We start from the raw sequence: 21,351 nt of genomic DNA, 5'->3' as shown, positions 1-21,351 counted from the left end.
ATTGCCTGCTGCGTAGAAACTTCCTGGTGAGTCAGTGAGGTAACACCTGGGGTCGTTGATGTAACTGAGGTCTGCTGATTAGTTAATGATTGTGGATTAGGCGTGATATCCTGAGTAGATGCACGTGTTGCAGAACATAAGAATGCATTAGGGAAAAAACCTCCTCCCTTTTCCAACACTTCAAAACTACAGGAGATGAAATTGATTTTGACAGTACTAAATTAATTTCCAAAACAGAACACTACAGCAAAAGAATAATCATGGAAGCCATCGAGATAGAAAAACATCCCCAAAATATGAACAAGCGGGCTGATACTTCCCGCCTACCAGACATCTGGAAACCAGCCCTCATTAACAAACGTATCCCAGCCATAGAAACTGAAACCAGACTCAGAACACACATTGCAAAACAACCAAGTAGCCTACAAGCTCCAACTACTCAGGATGTCACGCCTAATCCACAATCATTAACTAATCAGCATACCTCAATTACATCAACGACCCCAGGTGTTACCCCACAGACTCACCAGGAAGTTTCTACACAGCAGGCAATTGCTGAGCCATCAAACCACACCCAGCCACCAGTATTTATAGAAGGAAGGCAGCTCAGGTCTCGCTGTGTTCGCCCTAGAACAAGGACAGAAGCACCAGCCTGAAGATGACGAGTGGGACCTAGTCGAAACGTCGCCAGAAATTTCCAAATCCTACACGGGAAGAAACCCGAATATGCCAAGACCATCATACCTGTACCCGTGAAAATCTACGAAAACACACACACACACACACACACATATGATTTCTAAGCTACCTGGGTGGAAACAAATGCATATATTCTTCTCCATTTACTGTATGCTTGTGTGTACAAAGACATACACACACTCGCACACGCATATACACAAAAAGAGAGAGAGAGAAAGAGGGAGAGAGAAAGGATATTAAAGAACATGGATTTCTCTGTAAAACAAGACTAACGGCTCTTCAGCCCAGAGCTGCCTATCCTTAGCGTTGTCCCTAATCTGGTGCTCTCCCCAATAAATTGTATTACAGTTCTTATCATCCCTGGATGAAGACGACAGGAGCAGGAATCCCACATAACCAAAAGATGCCAGTTTGCAGAAGATGTCCCCGTAGCATTTTCTCATCATTTCAACCAGCTTTCGGTCTTCCTCCAATCTGAATTGCTCTCTCAATCCGGCTGGTGGCCTTGGATGGTCATTGTTAGAATTTGGTCTATCGGCGGTGGTGATGGACTTTATAACCTTTGAGTTGGTGACAAGAGCAACGCGCTGGTGTGCCGTAGGGTTAAGTGTTGCAGCTGGAACCGTTAAGTATCATCACTGGGGTCACGGGACTCTCGTTCTGGAAACCTTCGAGCTTCTCGACCTTGGCTAAAGGGGTGTTTAGGGTCATGGCTTCTTCTGGGTCAGTCTCCATCGCCTTCTCCTTGTAGAGGGCTTCTTCTTGGAGAAAGAGGCCACTGTCGGCTGACGGAGCGGCGCCATCCTCTTTGGTAGCATCCTGATGGCGCTCACTTCTGCATCCCTCATGGTGGCTGTGGTTGCCGAGACGGCTGGATGCCACCACGGCTTTCACAGCAGCCTGTGTGTAGTAGACATGACAAGACAAAGAGTGACTTTGGTTTTAATGTACATATATCATGTACAACACACTCAAAACCGTAGAAATGGTGGTAGATTTTAGGGGAGACCCTTCCATCCTTCCACCTCCCACAATACTAGACAACACAGTATCAACAGTAGAGACCTTCAAATTTTTAGGATCTATCATATACCTAAAATGGTCACCTAACATCAACAACATCATCAAAAAAGCACGATAAAGAATGTTCTTTCAGCACCAACTTAGGATAATCAGAACTGCAGAAAAAACAATGGCTGCCAACCTTCCTTTCATTGAGGACCTGTATACTGCACGAGTCAAAAAGAGGGCCGTGAAAATATTTACTGACCCCTCACATCCTGGATATAAATTGTTTCAACTCCTACCCTCAAAACGTCGCTACAGAGCACTGCACACCAAGACAACTAGACACAAGAACAGTTTTTTCCTGAACGCCATCACTCTGCTAAACAAATAATTCCCTCAACACTGTCAAACTATTTACTAAGTCTGCACTATTATTACTACTAGTTTTTTCTCATCATTCCTTTCACCCATTTCCTCCCACTTAGGACTGTATGACTGTAACCTGATGCTTGTATCCTTAAGATTTGCATTAATATCGATTGTTTCTTCATTGCTTATTTGACTCCTATAATCATTAAGTGTTGTGCCTCACGATTCTTGACAAATGTATCTTTTCTTTTATGTACACTGAGAGCATATGCACCAAGATAAATTCTTTGTGTGTCCAATCACACTTGGTCAATAAAGAATTCTATTCTATTCTATTCTGTTCTATTCTATAAAAACATCGCTACAGAGCACTGCCCACCAAGACAACTAGACACAAGAACAGTTTTTCTCCAAATGCCTTTACTCTGCTAAACAAATTCTCTCAACACTGTCAAACTATTTACTAAGTCTGCACTACTATTACTAGTTTTTCTCATCATTCCTATCACCCATTTCCTCCCACTAATAACTGTAACCTGTTGCTTGTATTCTTAAGATTTGTATTAATATTGTTTCTTCATTGCTTATTTGACTCTTATAATCATTAAGTGTTGTGCCTCATGATTCTTGCAAATGTATCTTTTCTTTTATGTACACTGAGAGGTTATGCACCAAAGACAAATTCCTTGTGTGTCCAATCACACTTGGCCAATAAAGAATTCTATTCTATTCTATTCTATTCTTATTTTAAAGGAGCCATAATACGGATATTGCTGGCAGCGATTGTTAAGTCTCCTTGTCTGCCATTGTTTATACTGTATATGTTTATTATTATTTGTAGTTTGGTCTAATGCCGTGATGGTGAACCTATAGCACAAAGCCACGTCACCTGGCATGCCCGGCTTCGTACCATTCCTCTTCCTGGTTTCCGGTGCACATTCACACATGATGATCAGCTTGCTTTCATGTGCGCGGCAGTGCCGGAAACTGGAAGAGCTGAGCATCATGTGTGCATGCGCACCAGTAACCATAAGATTAGCTGGCTCATGTGAATGCATGTGCTAGAAATTGGAAGTTTATTTCCCACCACGCACGTGCCCCCTGGGCAGCTCCTCTTCCTGTTGCGGTCCAGACGAGTACGCACACTCAGTGCTGAAATGGTTAGCCATCACTGATCGTAGTGGTTAAGGCGTCAGCCTAGGAACTGAGAGACTGTGAGTTCTAGTCCCATCTTAATCATGAAAGCTGGCGGGGGGACTTTGGGCAGGGTGTCCAGCAAACCTGGAAAACAGGGAAATCAGGGAATCCCTGCCTTTTGTAAACTCCTTAAAACCCACCTCTGTCGTCAGGCGTGGGGGAACTGAAACATCTCCCCCTGCCTATGTAGTTTTCTGTGTATGATATGACTGTATGTATGTTTTTTTAATATATATTGGGGTTTCTTGTTTTTTAGACTTTTTAAATGTATTATTGTTATTTTAGATTCTAACTATTAGATTTGTTATTATATATTGCTTTTATCATTGCTGGAAGCCGCCCCGAGTCTACGGAGAGGGGCGGCATACAAATCTAATAAATAATAATAATAATTTATTTATTTATTTATTTATTTATTTATTGGATTTGTATGCCGCCCCGGGGCGGCTAACAGCAACAATAAAACAGTGTACAATAGTAATCCAATACTAAAAACGATTAAAAACCCATTAATATGAAAACCAGACATACATACAGCCATACCATGCATAGAATTGTAAAGGCCTAGAGGGAAAGAGGATCTCAATTCCCCCATGCCTGATGGCAGAGGTGGGTTTTAAGTAGCTTACGAAAGGCAAGGAGGGTGGGGGCAATTCTAATCTCTGGGGGGAGTTGGTTCCAGAGGGCCAGAGCCGCCACAGAGAAGGCTCTTCCCCTGGGTCCCGCCAAGCGACATTGTTTAGTTGACGGGACCCGGAGAAGATCCACTCTGTGGGACCTAACAGGTCACTGGATTCAGGGAAATTGGCGGCTCAGGAAATATCAGGGAATTATCAGTGAATTAGTGAAAAAAACAGAATAAATCAGGGAAAAAACCCAACCTGTATTAAAATGTTTAAAGGTCAGGGAAAAATCATGTTAAAAACAACAACGGACTGTGCTGCTTGGCAGTCAAGCAAAAATGAGCATAACTGTGGCAACAACTTGCTTCTTCAGCTACCGATATTTCTCCATGGCTTAGCCGTTTGGTATGACATTATCTACAACTGTGCTTTAACTAGATCTAAAGCTACAGGGAAATATCAGGGAATTTCAAAATACTTCCTCCCTGAACACCCTGTTTGAGCCAATTGCCAAGAGACTGTGAGTTCTAGTCTCACTTTAGGTATGAAAGCTGTCTGGGGGACTTTGGGCCAGTCACTGTCTCTCTCTGCCCAACCTTCCTCACACAGTTTTTGTGGGGAAAATAGGATGGAGAAGAAGTATTATTAGATACAGAGGGTGGACAGAAAAATGGAAACGGTTGACTTTTCGGCATCATTTTTGAACATGTTCAAATCAATCAAAACTTAACATATTTTAATGTTTTTTAAATTATGTTATTTGATATGTATTTTTAAACTACCTTTTTTTTTTTACAGAAATTTAAGGAAATTGGTTATAACCTTCTAGAAATGGCAGACCTCTCAAACTTTCAAAGAAGCCAAATTGTTGGTGCTCGAATGGCAGGCGCTAGTGTAACAGAAAGTGCCCGAACGTTTGGCATTTCAAGAGATAATGTCTCAAAAGTAATGACTGTTTTTGAAAGAGAAGGGAATACGTCCTGAGCCAAGCACAGGTCTGGTCGAAAGTCGAAGTTGTCTGAGAGAGACCGTCAAACTCTAAAGCGAATTGTTAGAGCGAATCGCAAGACCACAGCTCCTAAAATCACTGCAGAGCTCAATAGACACGTACAGAACCCAGTTTCCACAAAAACTGTTCGACGGGAGCTTCACAAATCTGGATTCCATGGAAGAGCTGCAAGGTGTTTCCATCTTTTTGTCTATCCCCTGTATCTCTGCCATTTTAAATTGTTTGTAAAAATAACAAAAGCAATGAATAAATGAAATCAGTAAATAACCTTGGTTGTTTTTGACTGAATTTTAATTCTATGCTAGCCACCTGCGAGATACAGGACAGTCCTGATTTCAGCTGCTATTTAAAGTTATGATGGTGTTGAATGAGGGATAAAAGGGTCCTTCTAGCTGTGGTTGCAGCATCTTCATGGTGACATATTCACTATTTGGACACTTGGCAACTGGCTCACAATTATGACATCACAGCATCCCACAGTCATGTGATCACCCTTTGCAGCCTGCCCTGCCAGCTTTTGATAAACAAAGTCAAAGCCATCAGGAAGTTGAAAAGGGCAGTTTTTGTGACTGTGAGTAAAGGTTCATGGGAATGATTTTTTAAAATGTGTAATAGATTTTATTGATTTTCTGTTGTTTACATTTTGTTAGTGCTTTAATAATCATCGTATTGTCTGGATTATTTAATTTGGGTTATTTAACAATACAGATTACATTCTTTAATCTTCTCCTTTTGGTTTTTCTGATGTTATACCTAATAAAAACAGTATATTTTCCTATCGTCTTTTCTAACTTTTTGGTTGCATTTCTTTGGGTTGCATTTCCAACATTTGCTAGACAAATTTGTAAACATTTTAGGTAACATTTTAGCAGGTGGTAAGTAGCATCTATAGAATATTTTATATATTTAAAAAAAAATAAGTTGCCATTGTCAATTTATAGTTCTTTTTCTTAATTATTTTTTTTATCAGAGTTCAACACTATCTTATCAAAGACTATTTGTCCTTTATAAAATACCTACTTTTTCATGTCTTTGTCATATCTAGATTAATACTAATACTACTAATAATAATTTATTAGATTTGTATGCCACCCCTCTCCGAAGACTCTCCGAAGACTCGGGGTGGCTTTGCATCTCCAATTGAGGCCACCACGATAATATAATGGCCTGGTCATGGGAATGATCTTGAGGGATAAGAGGAGGAGATTTGTATTTTCAGGCTTGCAAAATTGATGTCAACCCTTTCAGGTAAAGCCGATCAGGAGAGATCACCTAATTCTACTGAATTGTAAGGTTACATTGCCATATTAATCTTGCAAGTCTGAAATTTGCAAATCTGAAAAAAAAAAGCCAAGAGTTCTAGGCTGCATTAACAGAGGGATAGAATCAAAATCATGTGGTTAATAGCACTTTGTAACGCTTTGGTAAGGCCACACTCTGAATACTGCATTCAATTTTGGTCGACACGATGCAGAAAGAATATTGAGTCTCTAGAAAAAGTGCAGAGAAGAGCAACAGAGATTATTCGGGGACTGGAGGCTGAAACATACGAAGAAGGGTTGCAGGAACTGGGTAGGTCTAGATTAATGAAAAGAAGGAACAGGGGAGACCTGGTAGCAGTCTTCCAATATCTCAGAAGTTGCCAGAAAGACAAATACAAATCTAATAAATAAATAAAATAATAAATAAAGAGGGAGTCAAACTATTCTCCAACACTCCTGAGGGTAGAACAAGAAGCAATTGGTGGAAACTAAACAAGGAGAAAAGCAACATTATCTCAGGGACTGCCTTCTGCTGCACGAATCCCAGAGACCAGTTAGGTCCCACAGAGTGGGTCTTCTCCGGGTCCCGTCAACTAAACAATGTTCCTAGCCGGGACCCAGGGGAAGAGCCTTCTCTATGGCGGCCCCGGCCCTCTGGAACCAACTCCCCCCAGAGATTAGAATTGCCCCCACCCTCCTTGCCTTTCGTAAGCTTCTTAAAACCCACCTCTGCCGCCAGGCATGGGGGAAATGAGATACTCTTTCCCCCTAGGCCTTTACAATTTTATGCATGGCATGTCTGTATGTATGTTTGGTTTTATAATAAGGGTTTTTAACTGTTTTAATATTGGATTGTTATATGCTGTTTTTATTACTGTTGTTAGCCGCCCCGAGTCTACGGAGAGGGGCGGCATACAAATCCAATAACTAATAATAATAATAATAATAATAATAATAATAATAATAATAGCAACAACAACAACAACAACATAGAACTAAGGAGAAATTTCCTGACAGTTAGAAGAATTAATCCGTGGAACAGCTTGCCTCCAGAAGCTGTGAATGTTCCAACACTGGAAGGTTTTAAGAAGATGTTGGATAACCATTTGTCTGAATGGTTTCCTGCCTAAGCAGGGGGTTGGACTAGAAGACCTCCAAAGTCCTTTCCAACTCTGTTATTGTTGTTGCTGTTATTGTTAATTATTATTATTATTAACAAACCTCCTGCCACCACTTTTAATAGCCTACTCAATTAGGGTGAGTCCTGCCTGAGTTTCTTTCTCTGATCACTAAGCAAAAAGATATGGACAAAATTGAACGGGTCCAAAGACGGGCTACAAGAATGGTGGAAGGTCTTAAGGATAAAACGTACCAGGAAAGACTTCATGAACTCAATCTGTATAATCTGGAGGACAGAAGGAAAAGGGGGACATGATCGAAACATTTAAATATGTTAAAGGGTTAAATAAGGTCCAGGAGGGAAGTGTTTTTAATAGGAAAGTGAACACAAGAACAAGGGGACACAATCTGGTTAGTTGGGGGAAAGATCAAAAGCAACATGAGAAAATATTATTTTACTGAAAGAGTAGTAGATCTTTGGAACAAACTTCCAGCGGACGTGGTAGATAAATCCACAGTAACTGAATTTAAACATGCCTGGGATAAACATATATCCATTGTAAGATAAAATGCAGAAAATAGTATAAGGGCAGACTAGATGGACTAGGAGGTCTTTTTCTGCCGTCAGTCTTCTATGTTCCTATGTTTCTAGGAGGACTCCCATCTCTTTTACCTGATTGTTTCCTAGACAGCATCCCCCTCCTCCCTCAAGGTCATATACCCTGAGATGCTGGGTCTGTATGGGATTTACCTAACGACAGCACTGGGATTGCCGGAACTGCCATTGTTAAGTTGGCATGGTAACGTGATATCATGCTTTATGATTGCATCGCTTAGCAATGGAGTTCCTGGTTCCAATTACTGTTGGTCACTGAGGACTGCTTGTATACATTTATTTTAATTAATGACACTAATTAATTCTCATCGGCACCATGTTCACTACCACTAAACCCAGGTGGCTGAGTGCCAATGGAACAAAAATGTGAAAAAAGGGAAGTAATAGTTGTAATTGGATCACTGCTACAAACATCCACCGGGCCCGTATAAGGCTTCAGGTGCAAGGGAGCCAATCCACCAAAGGCTGCAGGTGCTCTTGTTACATTTTAGAGTTCCCTTTTACAGTCTTAGAAGAATCACACACTTAACGTGTTCTGCACAAGGGGGAAATTTCAGGCACTCTATTTAACACCCCGTCCCCAAGAATTTCCCTAGGCTTAAAAATCCCGCAAAGAGGAAATCACAGTAAATGTATATCTTCGGGACCGCCATCTGCCGCACGAATCCCAGCGGCCGATTAGGCCCCACAGAGTAGGCCTTCTCCGGGTTCCGTCGACAAAACAATGTCGTCTGGCGGGACCTAGGGGAAGAGCCTTCTCTGTGGCAGCCCCGACCCTCTGGAATCAACTCATCCCGGAGATTAGGACTGCCCCCACCCTCCTCGCCTTTCGTAAACTCTTGAAAACCTACCTATGTCACCAGGCATGGGGAAATTGATCTACCCCTCGGCTGTTCCGCGTTATGTTTGATTTGTTTGGATTGCACAATTGTTTCTTAATAAGGGTTTTAAATATTGGGTTTATTTATTTATTTATTTATTTATTTATTATTATTATTATTATTATTATTATTATTATTATTATTGATTAATTAGATTTGTATGCCGCCCCTCTCCGTAGACTTTTTAATATTGGATTTGTATTATGTATTGTCTATTGTGAGCTGCTCCAAGTCTTCGGAGAGGGGCGGCATACAAATCTTATTACAACACAGCAAACGAGATCACTATGCTGGATTTCGTATTTCATCACCAGTCGGGAGCTTCCCAAGCACCTAGGACTGCGTGATGTAGCGGCGAATTATGTTTGCCGATCCCAGTAAAGCGGCCTTTTGCAATTGACGGATGGAGATTTTGTCAATTCCGATGGTTTTCAAATGTCCGCTGAGATCCTTTGACACTGCGCCCAGCGTGCCAAGTACCACTGGGACCACTTTCACGGGCTTATGCCAGAGTCGTTGCAGCTCGATTTTTAGATCTTCGCATTTCACTAATTTCTCTAGCTGCTTCTCCTCAATTCTGCTGTCCCCTGGGATTGCGATGTCGATGATCCATACTTTCTTTTTCTCCACAATCACAATGTCTGGTGTGTTATGCTTCAGAATTCAGTCAGTCTGAAGTCCCACAGTAGTTTTGCTTGCTCATTTTCAACCACTTTTTTGGGCTTATGATCCCACCAGTTCTTTGCCACTGGGAAATGGTAGTTCTGGTACAAGTTCCAGTGGCCGGAACTACCATTTCCCAGTGGCAAAGATTATTATTATTATTATTATTATTATTAATAACAAAAAAAATGTGGTCATGTTGCCAAGGGTCTGAAATTGTCATGTGACCATGGGGTGGGGTAGGGTGTCATTCTAAGAACTTTGAATTTAAGTAGCCCAAATGTAGGTCCATCATAACTTTGACCAAACGTTTGTTAGTCAAGGTCTACTTGTACTGGATTTTGACCTCCCCACCAGTGTTCTCTCTAAATTTTTTTTGGGGTGGGCGGAAAAGTATAGTGTATGAGCGGCAGTCCCTTCGGGACTGGGCGACACAGAAATAATAATAAAATTTCCCTCTCGGCTTCTGGGCAGGTTTGGAAAACTCTGAGTTGATGATGATTTTTAAGTGAGCGATTGCTCACCTGCTCAGCTTAGAGGGAACTATGCTCCCCACTCCCACGCAGGCACCTGTCCTATGCTTTTGGGTGGCTTGCCTGGGTGGCTACCTTTGAAATGTGTTCGGAAACTTCAGATCGTGCAGAACGCGGCCACGAGAGCTATCGTGGGGGTTCCTAGATTCGCCCACGTTTCTACAACACTCCGTGGCCTGCACTGGCTGCCGATCAGTTTCCGGTCACAATTCAAAGTGTTGGTAATGACTTTTAAAGCCCTTCATGGCATTGGACCAGAATACCTCCGGAACCGCCTTCTACCGCATGAATACCAGCAGCCGATAAGGTCCCACAGAGTTGGCCTTCTCCGGGTCCCGTCGACCAAAAATGTCGTTTGGCGGGCCCCAGGGGAAGAGCCTTCTCTGTGGCGGCCCCGGCCCTCTGGAATCAACTCCCCCTGGAGATTAGAACGGCCCCCACCCTTCTTGTCTTTCGCAAGTTACTCAGGACCCACCTATATCACCAGGCATTGGGGAATTAAGACATCTCCCCCAGGCTTTCTTATATTTTATGTTTGGTATGTATGTGTGGTATGGTTTTTAAATTGTTGGGGTTTTTTAATATAATTTTATTATTAGATTTGTTCCATTATTATACTGTTTTTATTATTGTTATGAGCCGCCCTGAGTCTTCGGAGAGGGGCGGCATACAAATCTAATAAATTGAATTGAATTGAATTGAATTGAATCCTGATTCTAAGCTTCTGCCACTGAGGTTGGGCCCCTCGTTACCAGCCTCCATGTGGGACCCCAGAGAGGAGTGCGGGATCCCCAGAATCTTACCTTTAGTTTCCTCCTTGCATTAAACTCCTGCAGCTTCTTCTGGGTGCTGTCCATGTGAGCAAATTTAGCTGCTTTGCCAGTCACCCAAGGGTGCTCTAGGGCTTGATGAACTGTCAGCCTCTTCTGGGGATCCAGCACAATCAGCTTCTGCACCTACAAAAGTCAGAGACAGGTCTACTGTCACCACTCCAGTGTCATATCATGTGGGATCTACCTAGAGCAGTGATGGCAAAACTTTTTTTCCTCGGGTGCCGAAAGAGTCTGTGCGTGCACTATCGTGCATGTGTGAGTGCCCAAACCCATAATTCAATGCCTGGAAGCGAAAACAGTTTCTCCCACCCTCCGGAGGCTCTTTGGAGGCTAGAAATGGCCTGTTTCCCAACTTCTGGTGGGCCCAGCAGGCTCGTGTTTCACCCTCCCCAGGCTCCGAAGGCTTCCTTGGATTTATTTATTTTTATTTATTTATTAATCAGATTCATATGCCGCCCCTCTCCGTAGACTCGGGGCGGCTAACAGCAATAATAATACAATGTAAACAAATCTAATATTTAAGATAATTTAAAAAACCCCAATTTAAGAAACCAATCATACATACTGACATACCATGCATAAATTTTATAAGCCTAGGGGGAAGGGAAAGTCTCAATTCCCCCATGCCTGGCGACAGAGGTGGGTTTTAAGGAGCTTACGAAAGGCAAGGAGGGTGGGGGCAACTCTGATATCTGGGGGGAGTTGGTTCCAAAGCATCGGGGCCGCCACAGAGAAGGCTCTTCCCCTGGGTCCCGCCAATGCCATCCCGCATCCCCCTGGAGGCTCTCTGGAAGCCAAAAACGCCCTCCCAGAGCCTCTGTGCAATCCAAAAATCAGCTGGCTGGCACACACATGCACATTGGAGCTGAGCTAGGGCAACGGCTCGTGTGCCAGCAGATATGGCTCCGCATGTCACCTGTGCAGTATTGCAGAGTTAGCCTGCAATACTGCACATTAATCACTGTGCCAACAGGGCTCCTTAATGTATACCAGAACAAGCAGATGCCGCACAAATCCCAGAGGGCGATTAGGTCTGACAGAGCTGGCCTTCTCCAGGTCCCATCGATCAGACAATGTCGTCTGGCGGGGCCCAGGGGAAGAGCCTTCTCTGTGGCAGCCCCAGCCCTCTGGAACCAGCTCCCTCCAGAGATTCGCACTGCCCTCACCCTCCTCGCCTTTTGCAAGTCTTAAGACTCACTTATGTTGCCAGGCGTGGGGTGATTAGATCAACCCCCCCTCCCCTGACTATTAAATGTGATGTGTGGTTGTGACTGAGTTGATTGACTATTTTTAACATAGGGGGATCTTAGCTTATACAGTGATACCTCGTCTTACAAACCCCTTGTCATACAAACTTTTTGAGATACAGACCCGGTGTTTAAGATTTTTTCCCCCTTCTTCCAAACTATTTTCACCTTACAAACCCAAGCCGACGCCACTGGGATGCCCCACCTCCGGACTTCTGTTCCCAGCAGCGCAAAAACAGGTGCTTCGCTGGCAACAGAAGTCCGGAGGTGGGGTTTCCCAGCAAGGGGAATCTCAGCGAAATTGCAGCATCACAAAAACACGGAAGTCTGGAGTGAGGTTTTGAGGTCTTCCATGTTTTTGTGATGCTGCAATTTCGCTGAGGCTCCCCTCGCTGGGAAATCCCACCTCCGGACTTCCATTGCCAGCGAAGCACCCGTTTTTGCGCTGCTGGGATTCCCCTGCAGCATCACAAAAACACAGAAGTCCGGAGGTGGGGTTTCCCATGGAGGGGAGCCTCAGGTGAATCCCAGCAGCGCAAAAACAGGCGCTTCGGCTGGCAAAAGGGGTGAGTTTTGGGCTTGCACGCATTAATCGCTTTTCCATTGATTCCTATGGGAAACATTGGTTTGTCTTACAAACTTTTCACCTTACAAACCTCATCCCGGAACCAATTAAGTTTGTAAGACAAGATATCACTGTAGTTTTAATTAATTAGATTTGTATACACATTGTTTTTGTACCCTGTGAGCCTCCCCGAGTCTTTAGAGAAGGGTGGCACACGTCTAATTAATAATAATAATAATAATAACAACAACAACAACAACAACAACAACAACAACAACAACAACATGCAGAAAGGGGCCAGTCATCCGGCAAGGCAGTGCTCAAAATGCAGGGACTTACCAGGTCCTTGGCATTGAGGGAGACTTCATCCCACCACGGGGAGACAAACTCATAGTCACAATTTAGGATTCGGCTGTACATGTACTGATCTCCCCTTGGGTCAAAGAAGGGCTCAAAACCGCACAGCCTAGAATGGAAAGAAAAAGAAGAAACAGGTGCCTATTAATTTGGGGGTTTGATTTATTTTTGTACCTCCCATCTTTATTATTTTTAGAAATAACTTAAGGTGGAGAACATATCCAACATGCTTTTCTCCTCCTAATTTTTTCTGCCTCAACAACCCTGCAAGGTGGGTTAGGCTGAGAGAAAGTGACTGGGTCTGGCTTTCATGCCTTAAACATGATCTAAGTATTGCCCACAAGATCATATGTTGCAATGCCCTCCCTGTCAACGACTACTGCAGCTTCAACCAAAGCAACACAAGAGCACACAACAGATTCAAACTTATTATTAACAACTCCAAACTAGACTGTAAAAAATATGACTTTAGTAATCGAGTTGTCGCATGGAACTCATTACCAGACTCCTTGGTGTCATCCCCTAACCCCCAACATTTTACCCTTAGACTATCCATGGTTGACCTCTGCAGATTCCTAAGAGGTCAGTAAGGGGCGTGCATAAGTGCACCAGCGTGCCCTCCATCCCGTCCTATTGTCTCTCCTAAATTTCTTTATATATCTTTTTTTCTAGTCCTGTATCTTTTCCTCTATTCTCTCATTGATATATTTTACTCCTATATCTTTTCTCATATTCTTTGATAGATATATTTTACTATGAGTATATCCTCTGTAAACCTCATTATTGTTGTGAGCCGCTCCGAGTCTCCAGAGAGGGGCGGCATATAAATCTAATTAATAATAATAATAATAATAATAATAATAATAATAATAATATATTATGTTTTGGACAAAATAAATAAATAATGTATTTATTTATTTAGTCCAAAACATAATAATTATTATTTATTTTTATTTTTATTTTTATGATGATGATGATGATGATGACAAGGGATGGAAGGCACTCTGGTGCACTTATGCACACCCCTTACTAACCTCTTAGGAATCAGGTGAGGTCAACAGTGGACAGTCTAAGGGTAAAGTTTTTGGGGTTAGGTGATAAAACCACAGAGTCAGGTAGTGAGTTCTGTTGCTAAAGTCGTATTTTCTACAGCCAGGTTTGGGGCGATTATCTGTTGTGTGCTTGTGTATCGTTGTGGTTGAAGTCGAAGTAGCCGTTGACAGGTAGGACGTTAAACACAGAAACGCAGATCGGGTGTTCTTTCAATAAATTGCATTTTAAAAGACGTCTGGCAGAGCTCTGATTCAATATGCTTAATAGGAAACGAGGTTGAGGTTAATTTAGCTTCTCATTAGGGAGAAACATTTCCTGTCGGCCTCAGTGCCCCTAACTCCAGGGTATTGCAGAACTACAAAGCATTTTTTCCTCGGAAATGTTCTTATTGCGCTATCGATTCTTAGCTGGAGGAGGTGAGCCTCAGGGCCTCTCAGTAACGAGACGACTACAGTTTTATAGGTTAGAAAAAAACAACAGCACTTTAACTAGAAACCTCTTAGCAACAGATTTATTAGCCTCATGCAGCGGTTATGATGTGAGGATGTTCTCCAAGGCTCCGGGCTGCTTATCAGTCTTTCTGCTGGCAAAAACAGGAGGCATAAAATCGTATCGCCAATCTGCCAGCAGAGGGTGCTCTCCATATTTCCTTTCTGCAGGGCAGATTAAGGAAAGAGCAGGTGTATCGGAGGTGGATCCCTCCCGGGTCACATGGATTCTACAGGACCAGGAGTAAAACGGTGGTGACGTCACGGAGCCGGTTCTGTGGACGCCATCTTTTGGGGGGCAATTTTTTATTTTTAGGGGGAAATATTATTTTTTTTGCTGTTCTGCATTTGCAGAAACTGAGTTTTTGGCATTGCACATGTGCCGCTATCTTGTTTTAGGGTGGGGGTTTTTTGGGGCTATTTTTGGCTTGTTTTTCAGCACTGTGTATGCGTGCATGTGTGGCGTGGCCACCCAGCACGCAATGTGTGTGCAGCCACGCAGCATGCAACCCACCTCTGCCGTCAGGCATGGGGGAACTGAGATACTCTTTCTCCCTAGGCCTTTACAATTTATGTATGGTATGTTTGTTTGTAGGTATGATTGGTTTTAAAATAAGGTTTTTTTTAGTTGTTTTAGTATTGGATTTACATGCTGTTTTTTATTATTGTTGTTAGTCTCCCCGTGTCTACGGAGAGGGGCGGCATACAAATCCAATAAATAAATAAATGTGCAGCCACGCAGCACGAAATGTGTGCACAGCCACACAGAATGCAATGGACGCACAGCCATGCAGCATGAAATGTGTGTGCGCAGCCACGCAGCACGCAATGAGTAGCCACGCAGCATGAAATGTGTGTACACAGCCATGCAGCATGCAATGAGTGTTCAGCCACGCAGCACGCAATGCATGCGCAGCCATGCAACATGCAATGTGTGCGCGCAGCCATGCAACATGCAATCTGTGTGCGCAGCCATGCAACATCCAATGTATGCACAGCCATGCAGCATGCAATGAGTGAGCAGCCACGCAGCAAAGGAAAGGAACCAGCAACAAGGTAAGTTAGAACCCTCCCCTGGCATGTATAGTAAGTCCTCGACTTATGACCATAATGGAGCCCCAATATTATCACTGTTGCTCACCAAGGGAGAGTTAGGTCCATTTTACAAGCTTTTTTGGCCACCGTTGTTAACTGAATCACTCCAATTGTTCAGTGAATCATGTAGTCGTTCAGCGACTTCCTCCATTCATTTTGCAGATCAGAAGGCCAGCTTGCAAAAGTTACAAGCCGTAACTTTTTAACTCCCCCTGGCCTATATAATTGAGACATCTCCCCCTGGCTTATATAATTTATGCATGGTATGTTTGTGTGTGTGTCTGGCTTTTTAAATAAGGGGCTTTTAGAGAGTTTTTAATATTAGATTTGTGATACATTGTTTTTTTATTATTGTTGTGAGCCGCCCCTAGTCTGCGGAGAGGGGCGGCATACAAACAAACAAACAAACAAATAAATAAATAATAAACAAACAAACACACACACACACACACAAATAAATACACAAACAAATAAAACAAATAAAACAAATAAAACAAATAAAATAAATAAATAAAATAAATAAATAAAATAAAGAAAGAAAGAAACTCGGGGACAACCCGTCAGAAATACATGTCAGTTGCTAAGTGCCTGAATTTTGATCTCATAACCATGGGGATGCGGCAACAGTCATAAATCACTTGTTTTGAGCACTGTTGTCAACTTTAAATGGTCACTAAACCAATGATTGTAAGCTAAGGATTACCTGTGCTCTTTTAGTTTGAAGCTTTGTGGACCAGAACAGGATCGGTGATCCAAACCAAGATCCTGACATTTTTACACTTTTGCCTATTCCTTTTTTTTTTTTTAATAATACACCAAAATCAAATAAGAAAGAAAACAGCAGGCCTGTCAGTGTGTGTTTATGTGTGTGTGGGAGAAGTCAGAAAAAATTCATGATTTTTGGAAATAAACAAGAGAGAGTGGGAGGCAAAAAGAGATGGTGGCTGAAAGGATCTAATTTATTTTCAAGTCGAAAGCCAGAGAACAGCAGAAATTATGGGTGGGCGAGAATCACCCCCTCCTCACAACATCCCCCCCCCCAAAACCCCCCCCAAACCAACCATAGAATAAGAGGCATATTTTACATCCTACTTGTTTGCTGGGCCATGCTTGAAAGGAACAGTGCGAGTGAGCAAAGCACACCAACAGGAATTTCGTGTCAAAGTATTTTAGCATAACTCACAAAATGTATGTTATGACGCCTACGGACCACATATCCACTTCAGGGCCATATGGTGAGCCGTGGAGAATTTCGGGTGCTGAAGGCATTTGAAAAATAAACAAAAGACAGAGAGAGAGAGAAGAGTTGGCAGACATATCTTGGCTTCCGTCTCCCTCACCCTCTCCAGCTACGATTCTCTTCCCTGCTCATTCCCCTGGGCATAAACGGTGAAAGCTCACACTCCTTCATGGACGATGGGCAATTTCCTTGGATGTCTTCCAACCTGACACTTGCTATCACTTCCACTTTTGCAAACTCACGAGGAAGGAGAAGAGAGTGGCATGTTATTATTTGCCCGTTCCTCCTTGGGGGCCCTTTGAAACCGAAGGGATGGGAAGCCTAAAGATACCTGCGGCCTAAATTATTTGCCCCACAGCCGCCATCTTTGAGTCAGGAGAGGTGGTAAAACGAGGATGCTAAAACCAGATGGCCAGTAGATGGTAGAAAAGCTCCATTAAACTCTCTCTGTTGCCATCTGGTGGTTGACTGAATGTCTGCAGTTCAGATCCTTTACGCCAGTGTTTCCCAACTTTGGCCACTTGGAGATATCTGGACTTCAACTCCCAGAATTCCCCAGCATTTGCTGGTTGGGGAATTCTGGGAGTTGAAGTCCAAATGTCTTCAAGTTGCCAAGGTTGGGAAACACTTCTTTACGCCAGGCAGCCATTATCTAGTTTAACTAAGACTGTGATGGTGAACCTATGGCATATGTGCCAGAGGTGGCATGCAGAGGCATCTCGGTGGGCACATGTGCCGTCGCCAGCTGCTCTTCTGGTTTCCACTGTGCGCATTCATGCCAGCCAGATGATCTTGCATGTGCTGGTGTGTGCCAGCCACCTGGTATTTTAGGTTTCTGACACTCGGGCACGCGCAAAGACCAGCTGCCTGGTATGCAGGTACATGCCAGAAACCCAAATACCAGCTAGTGATGTAACTCTGAACAGTCAATAAATGAATCATTATCATGTCATTGTGGTTCTCTCTCTGTGTGTGCTGTTAAGTTAGTCAACTCCTACCCTCAAAACGTCTGCTGGAACTTTGTTCCAAGGATCTACTACTCTTTCAGTAAAATAATATTTTCTCATGTTGCTTTTGATCTTTCCCCCAACTAACTTCAGATTGTGTCCCCTTGTTCTTGTGTTCACTTTCCTATTCTATTCTATTCTATTCTATTCAGCCATTTGCATGTGCTGGTGCACGCCAGCCACCACGTACGCAGGTACATGCCAGAAACCCAAAAACCAGCTAGCTTTCACATTTCTGGCACTCCGGCACCCACGAAGACCAGCTGGCCAGTGCCCATGTACACATTGGAAACCTGAAGACCAGGTGACCATTGCGCTGTAGTTTCTGGGGCTCTGATGCACATGTGCTCCGGTTTGAGCACTATATGCCGAAAAGAATTCAAAGGCATAGTGGCTCAAAGATACACACACACACATTGGCGGGACCCAGGAGAAGAGCCTTCTTTGTGGCGGCCCTGACCCTCTGGAACCAGCTCCCCCCAGATATCAGAGTTGCCACCACCCTCCTTGCCTTTCGCAAGCTCCTTAAAACCCACCTCTGTCGTCAGGCATGGGGGAATTGAAATTATCCCTTCCCCCTAGGCTTATAGAATTTATACATGGTATGCTTGTATGTATGAGTGGTTCTTTAAATTGGGGGGGGTTTAGATTATTTTTAATATTAGATTTGTTTACATTGTCTTTTTATATTGTTGTTAGCCGCCCCGAGTCTTCGGAGAGGAGCAGCATACAAATCTAATAAGTAAGTAAGTAAGTAAGTAAGTAAGTAGTAAATAAATAAATAAATATGTAGCTAGCTCTCGCGCATTTACACACACATAAAAAGAACTGCTAAAGGGAAAAAAATTCTCCTATGAAACTAAGTTCCTATAGAGAACTAGCTGAATTCAGAAGATCAGTGGGTAAAGCTAAATTTAAAAATTCCATAAGCAACATGATATTATCGTCATCTTTCTGTAATGGGTGCTTGGAAGCAGAAAATCCACACCCTTTCTCTGTGTAAAAAGAGACCCGATAACTCGGTTCAGGAATTCTACCTCATTCTACCGCCCCAAAGACTGATTGTGGCAAGTATGGTTTTATAATACATGTGATTTTAGTGATAGTTTTTTAATTGGTTTTTTTACTTATATTGTATTTATACCTGTTATTAGCCGCTCAGAGTCCGTTTGGAGTGAGCAGCATATAAATGCAATAAATAAAATAAAATAAAGGTTACAAAGGTTTGATTTAACTTTTAAAAGGATAAAGAGGCTTTCCTTTAGGGAACATTTGACAGAACAATTATTAGGTAGGGCCCAGGTTTAAAAAGGCAACAAGAGATAAAATGAAATACTTTATACTGGTGGTGTTTCTCAACCTCAGAAACTTTAAGGTGGATGGACTTCAACTCCCAGAATTCAACATGTTGGCTGGGGAATTCTGGGGGTTGAAGTCCACCCATCTTAACTTTGCTGATATTGAGAAAAATGCTGCTTTATAGAATAAAATAATTTCTGAATCAGATGACCCCATCATTTACAATTTACACATTGGTTTGGGAACAGTAGCAAGAAAGAGGTTTTAGGTGGAATAACACTGCCTACTACTAAGCTGGGGGGAAAACCCCCACCAGAGCTGAGTTGCAAATCTTGACATGACCACTAGGGAGCAGTAGAAAGAAAGTTTAACATTTTGCTGGCCTCTAGTGGACATCTGGATTTTCACACCCCAGATATAGTACTGCAAAAAATCTTTACTTAAAGAGCACAATTGCTTATAAAGCAGTGCACTTTCTACTTTCGACTTACGAGTCTACGGAGAGGGGCAGCATACAAATCTAATAAATAATAATAATTAGGGCCCATAGTAGTAATGAATGAGCTTCCCTTTCTCTTGTACTTGTACTTAACCTGGATAGAGTTCCCCGTTACTCTTCATCACATACTCACCACAGTATCCTGGTGTGCCACATACAGTTTTCATCGTATCTTGCTCATCCACAATTTTAGATAATCCGAAATCACCTGGGAGAAAACAGAGATTGTTGTGTGTAAAAGAGAATAATATCTATAGCTCTGGGTTAAACTGTGTGATTCTTGGTGCTGTCTGAGCTTCGTTCAGAGGAGGGTTTCAGCAGGTTCTGACCAGTTCTGGAGAACCAATAGCGTAAATGTTGAGTAGTGCGGAGAACCGGTAAATACCACTTCTGGCTGGCCCCACCCCATCTATTTTCATATTTTATAGTTCATGAAGTCTTTCCTGATACGTTTTATGCTTAAGACCTTCCACCATTCTTGTAGCCCGTCTTTGGACCCGTTCAATTTTATCCATATCTTTTTGTAGGTGAGGTCTCCAGAACTGAACACAGTATTCCAAATGGGGTCTCACCAGCGCTCTATACAGCGGGATCACAATCGCCCTCTTCCTGCTTGTTATATCTTTAGCTATGCAGCCAAGTATCCTACTTGCTTTTCCTACCGCCCGACACACTGCTCACCCATTTTGAGACTGTCAGAAATCACTACGCCTAAATCCTTCTCTTCTGAAGTTTTTGCAAACTAAGTTTTTACTACTAGATTTTTTTCATCATTCCTATGACCCTTTTCCTCTCACTTATGACTGTATGACTGTAACTTGTTGCTTGTATCCTTAAGATTTTTATTAATATAGATTGTTTCCTCATTGCTTATTTGACCCCTATGACAATGATTAAGTGTTGTACTTCATGATTCTTAACAAATGTCTCTTTTTCTTTTATGTATGCTGAGAGCAGCTGCACCAAAGACAAATTCCTTGTGTGTCGAATCACACTTGGCTAATAAAGAATTATATTCTATTCAACCCTTAATTTAATGTATAATCTGATGGAAAGAACATCCATTTCTCCCCAAAATCTGTTAAATTCAAAATCCTGTCATTTGTATAAGTTGCATAATGACATGATAATGCAAGCCGTGTAAATTTATTCAAATGTCACATTAGATAACATATTACAAAATGTATCATAAATTCTTTCCCCCCCCCTCGTTTTGGATCAAATTTCTATGATTTATATCCTTTATGACGTGAATTGACGCAAAGGACATAATTTGCAACACCTGCAAAACGACACCATCACACAATTGATGTCAAATGCCAGAATGATGCATTTTCCCACCTAGTGGATATTTGCGAACAATGGATACCGCTCTCCCACCATTAGTCTGTTAAAATAATTTCACTATATAATATGTTCTCTTTACTTCATCCCACACATACCAATTTTGAGAGGAGCATCGGGGGAGAGATCTGCGTAGAGAAGGTTTTCTGGTTTGAGGTCACGGTGGACGACTCCATTGGAATGCAGATACTAAAAGAGACAAAGAGAGAAAAATCACACGACTTTTCTGTAGTAAAAAGTCCACTACCTCTACATGCTATCAAAAAGGATTCCTTTGACACAAGCCAAGGAATCATTTCTTATTTATTTAATGTATTTAATCAAGTTATTCGCCACCTCAAATGA

The 21,351-nt window shown here is 42.4% G+C and overlaps 1 protein-coding gene across 1 annotated transcript in view; it reads right to left on the bottom strand.

Moving 5' to 3' along the window:
• Positions 1-1,014: 1,014 nt before the first annotated feature.
• LOC139156546 (calcium/calmodulin-dependent protein kinase type IV-like) overlaps positions 1,015-21,351 on the bottom strand; it is a 76,442-nt gene continuing 56,105 nt past the window's right edge. The window contains exons 6-11 of the mRNA XM_070732319.1: positions 21,105-21,195; positions 19,796-19,870; positions 16,801-16,876; positions 12,964-13,090; positions 10,783-10,935; positions 1,015-1,599 (exon numbers count right to left, since the gene is read on the bottom strand). Coding sequence (XP_070588420.1) covers positions 1,303-1,599; positions 10,783-10,935; positions 12,964-13,090; positions 16,801-16,876; positions 19,796-19,870; positions 21,105-21,195 — 819 coding nt within the window. The 3' untranslated portion in view covers positions 1,015-1,302. The remainder of the gene's footprint in view (positions 1,600-10,782; positions 10,936-12,963; positions 13,091-16,800; positions 16,877-19,795; positions 19,871-21,104; positions 21,196-21,351) is intronic.

This window comes from Erythrolamprus reginae, chromosome 1 (assembly GCF_031021105.1).
Source record: "Erythrolamprus reginae isolate rEryReg1 chromosome 1, rEryReg1.hap1, whole genome shotgun sequence".
NCBI lineage: Eukaryota > Metazoa > Chordata > Lepidosauria > Squamata > Dipsadidae > Erythrolamprus > Erythrolamprus reginae.
This window is presented reverse-complemented; position numbering and strand designations above follow the sequence as displayed.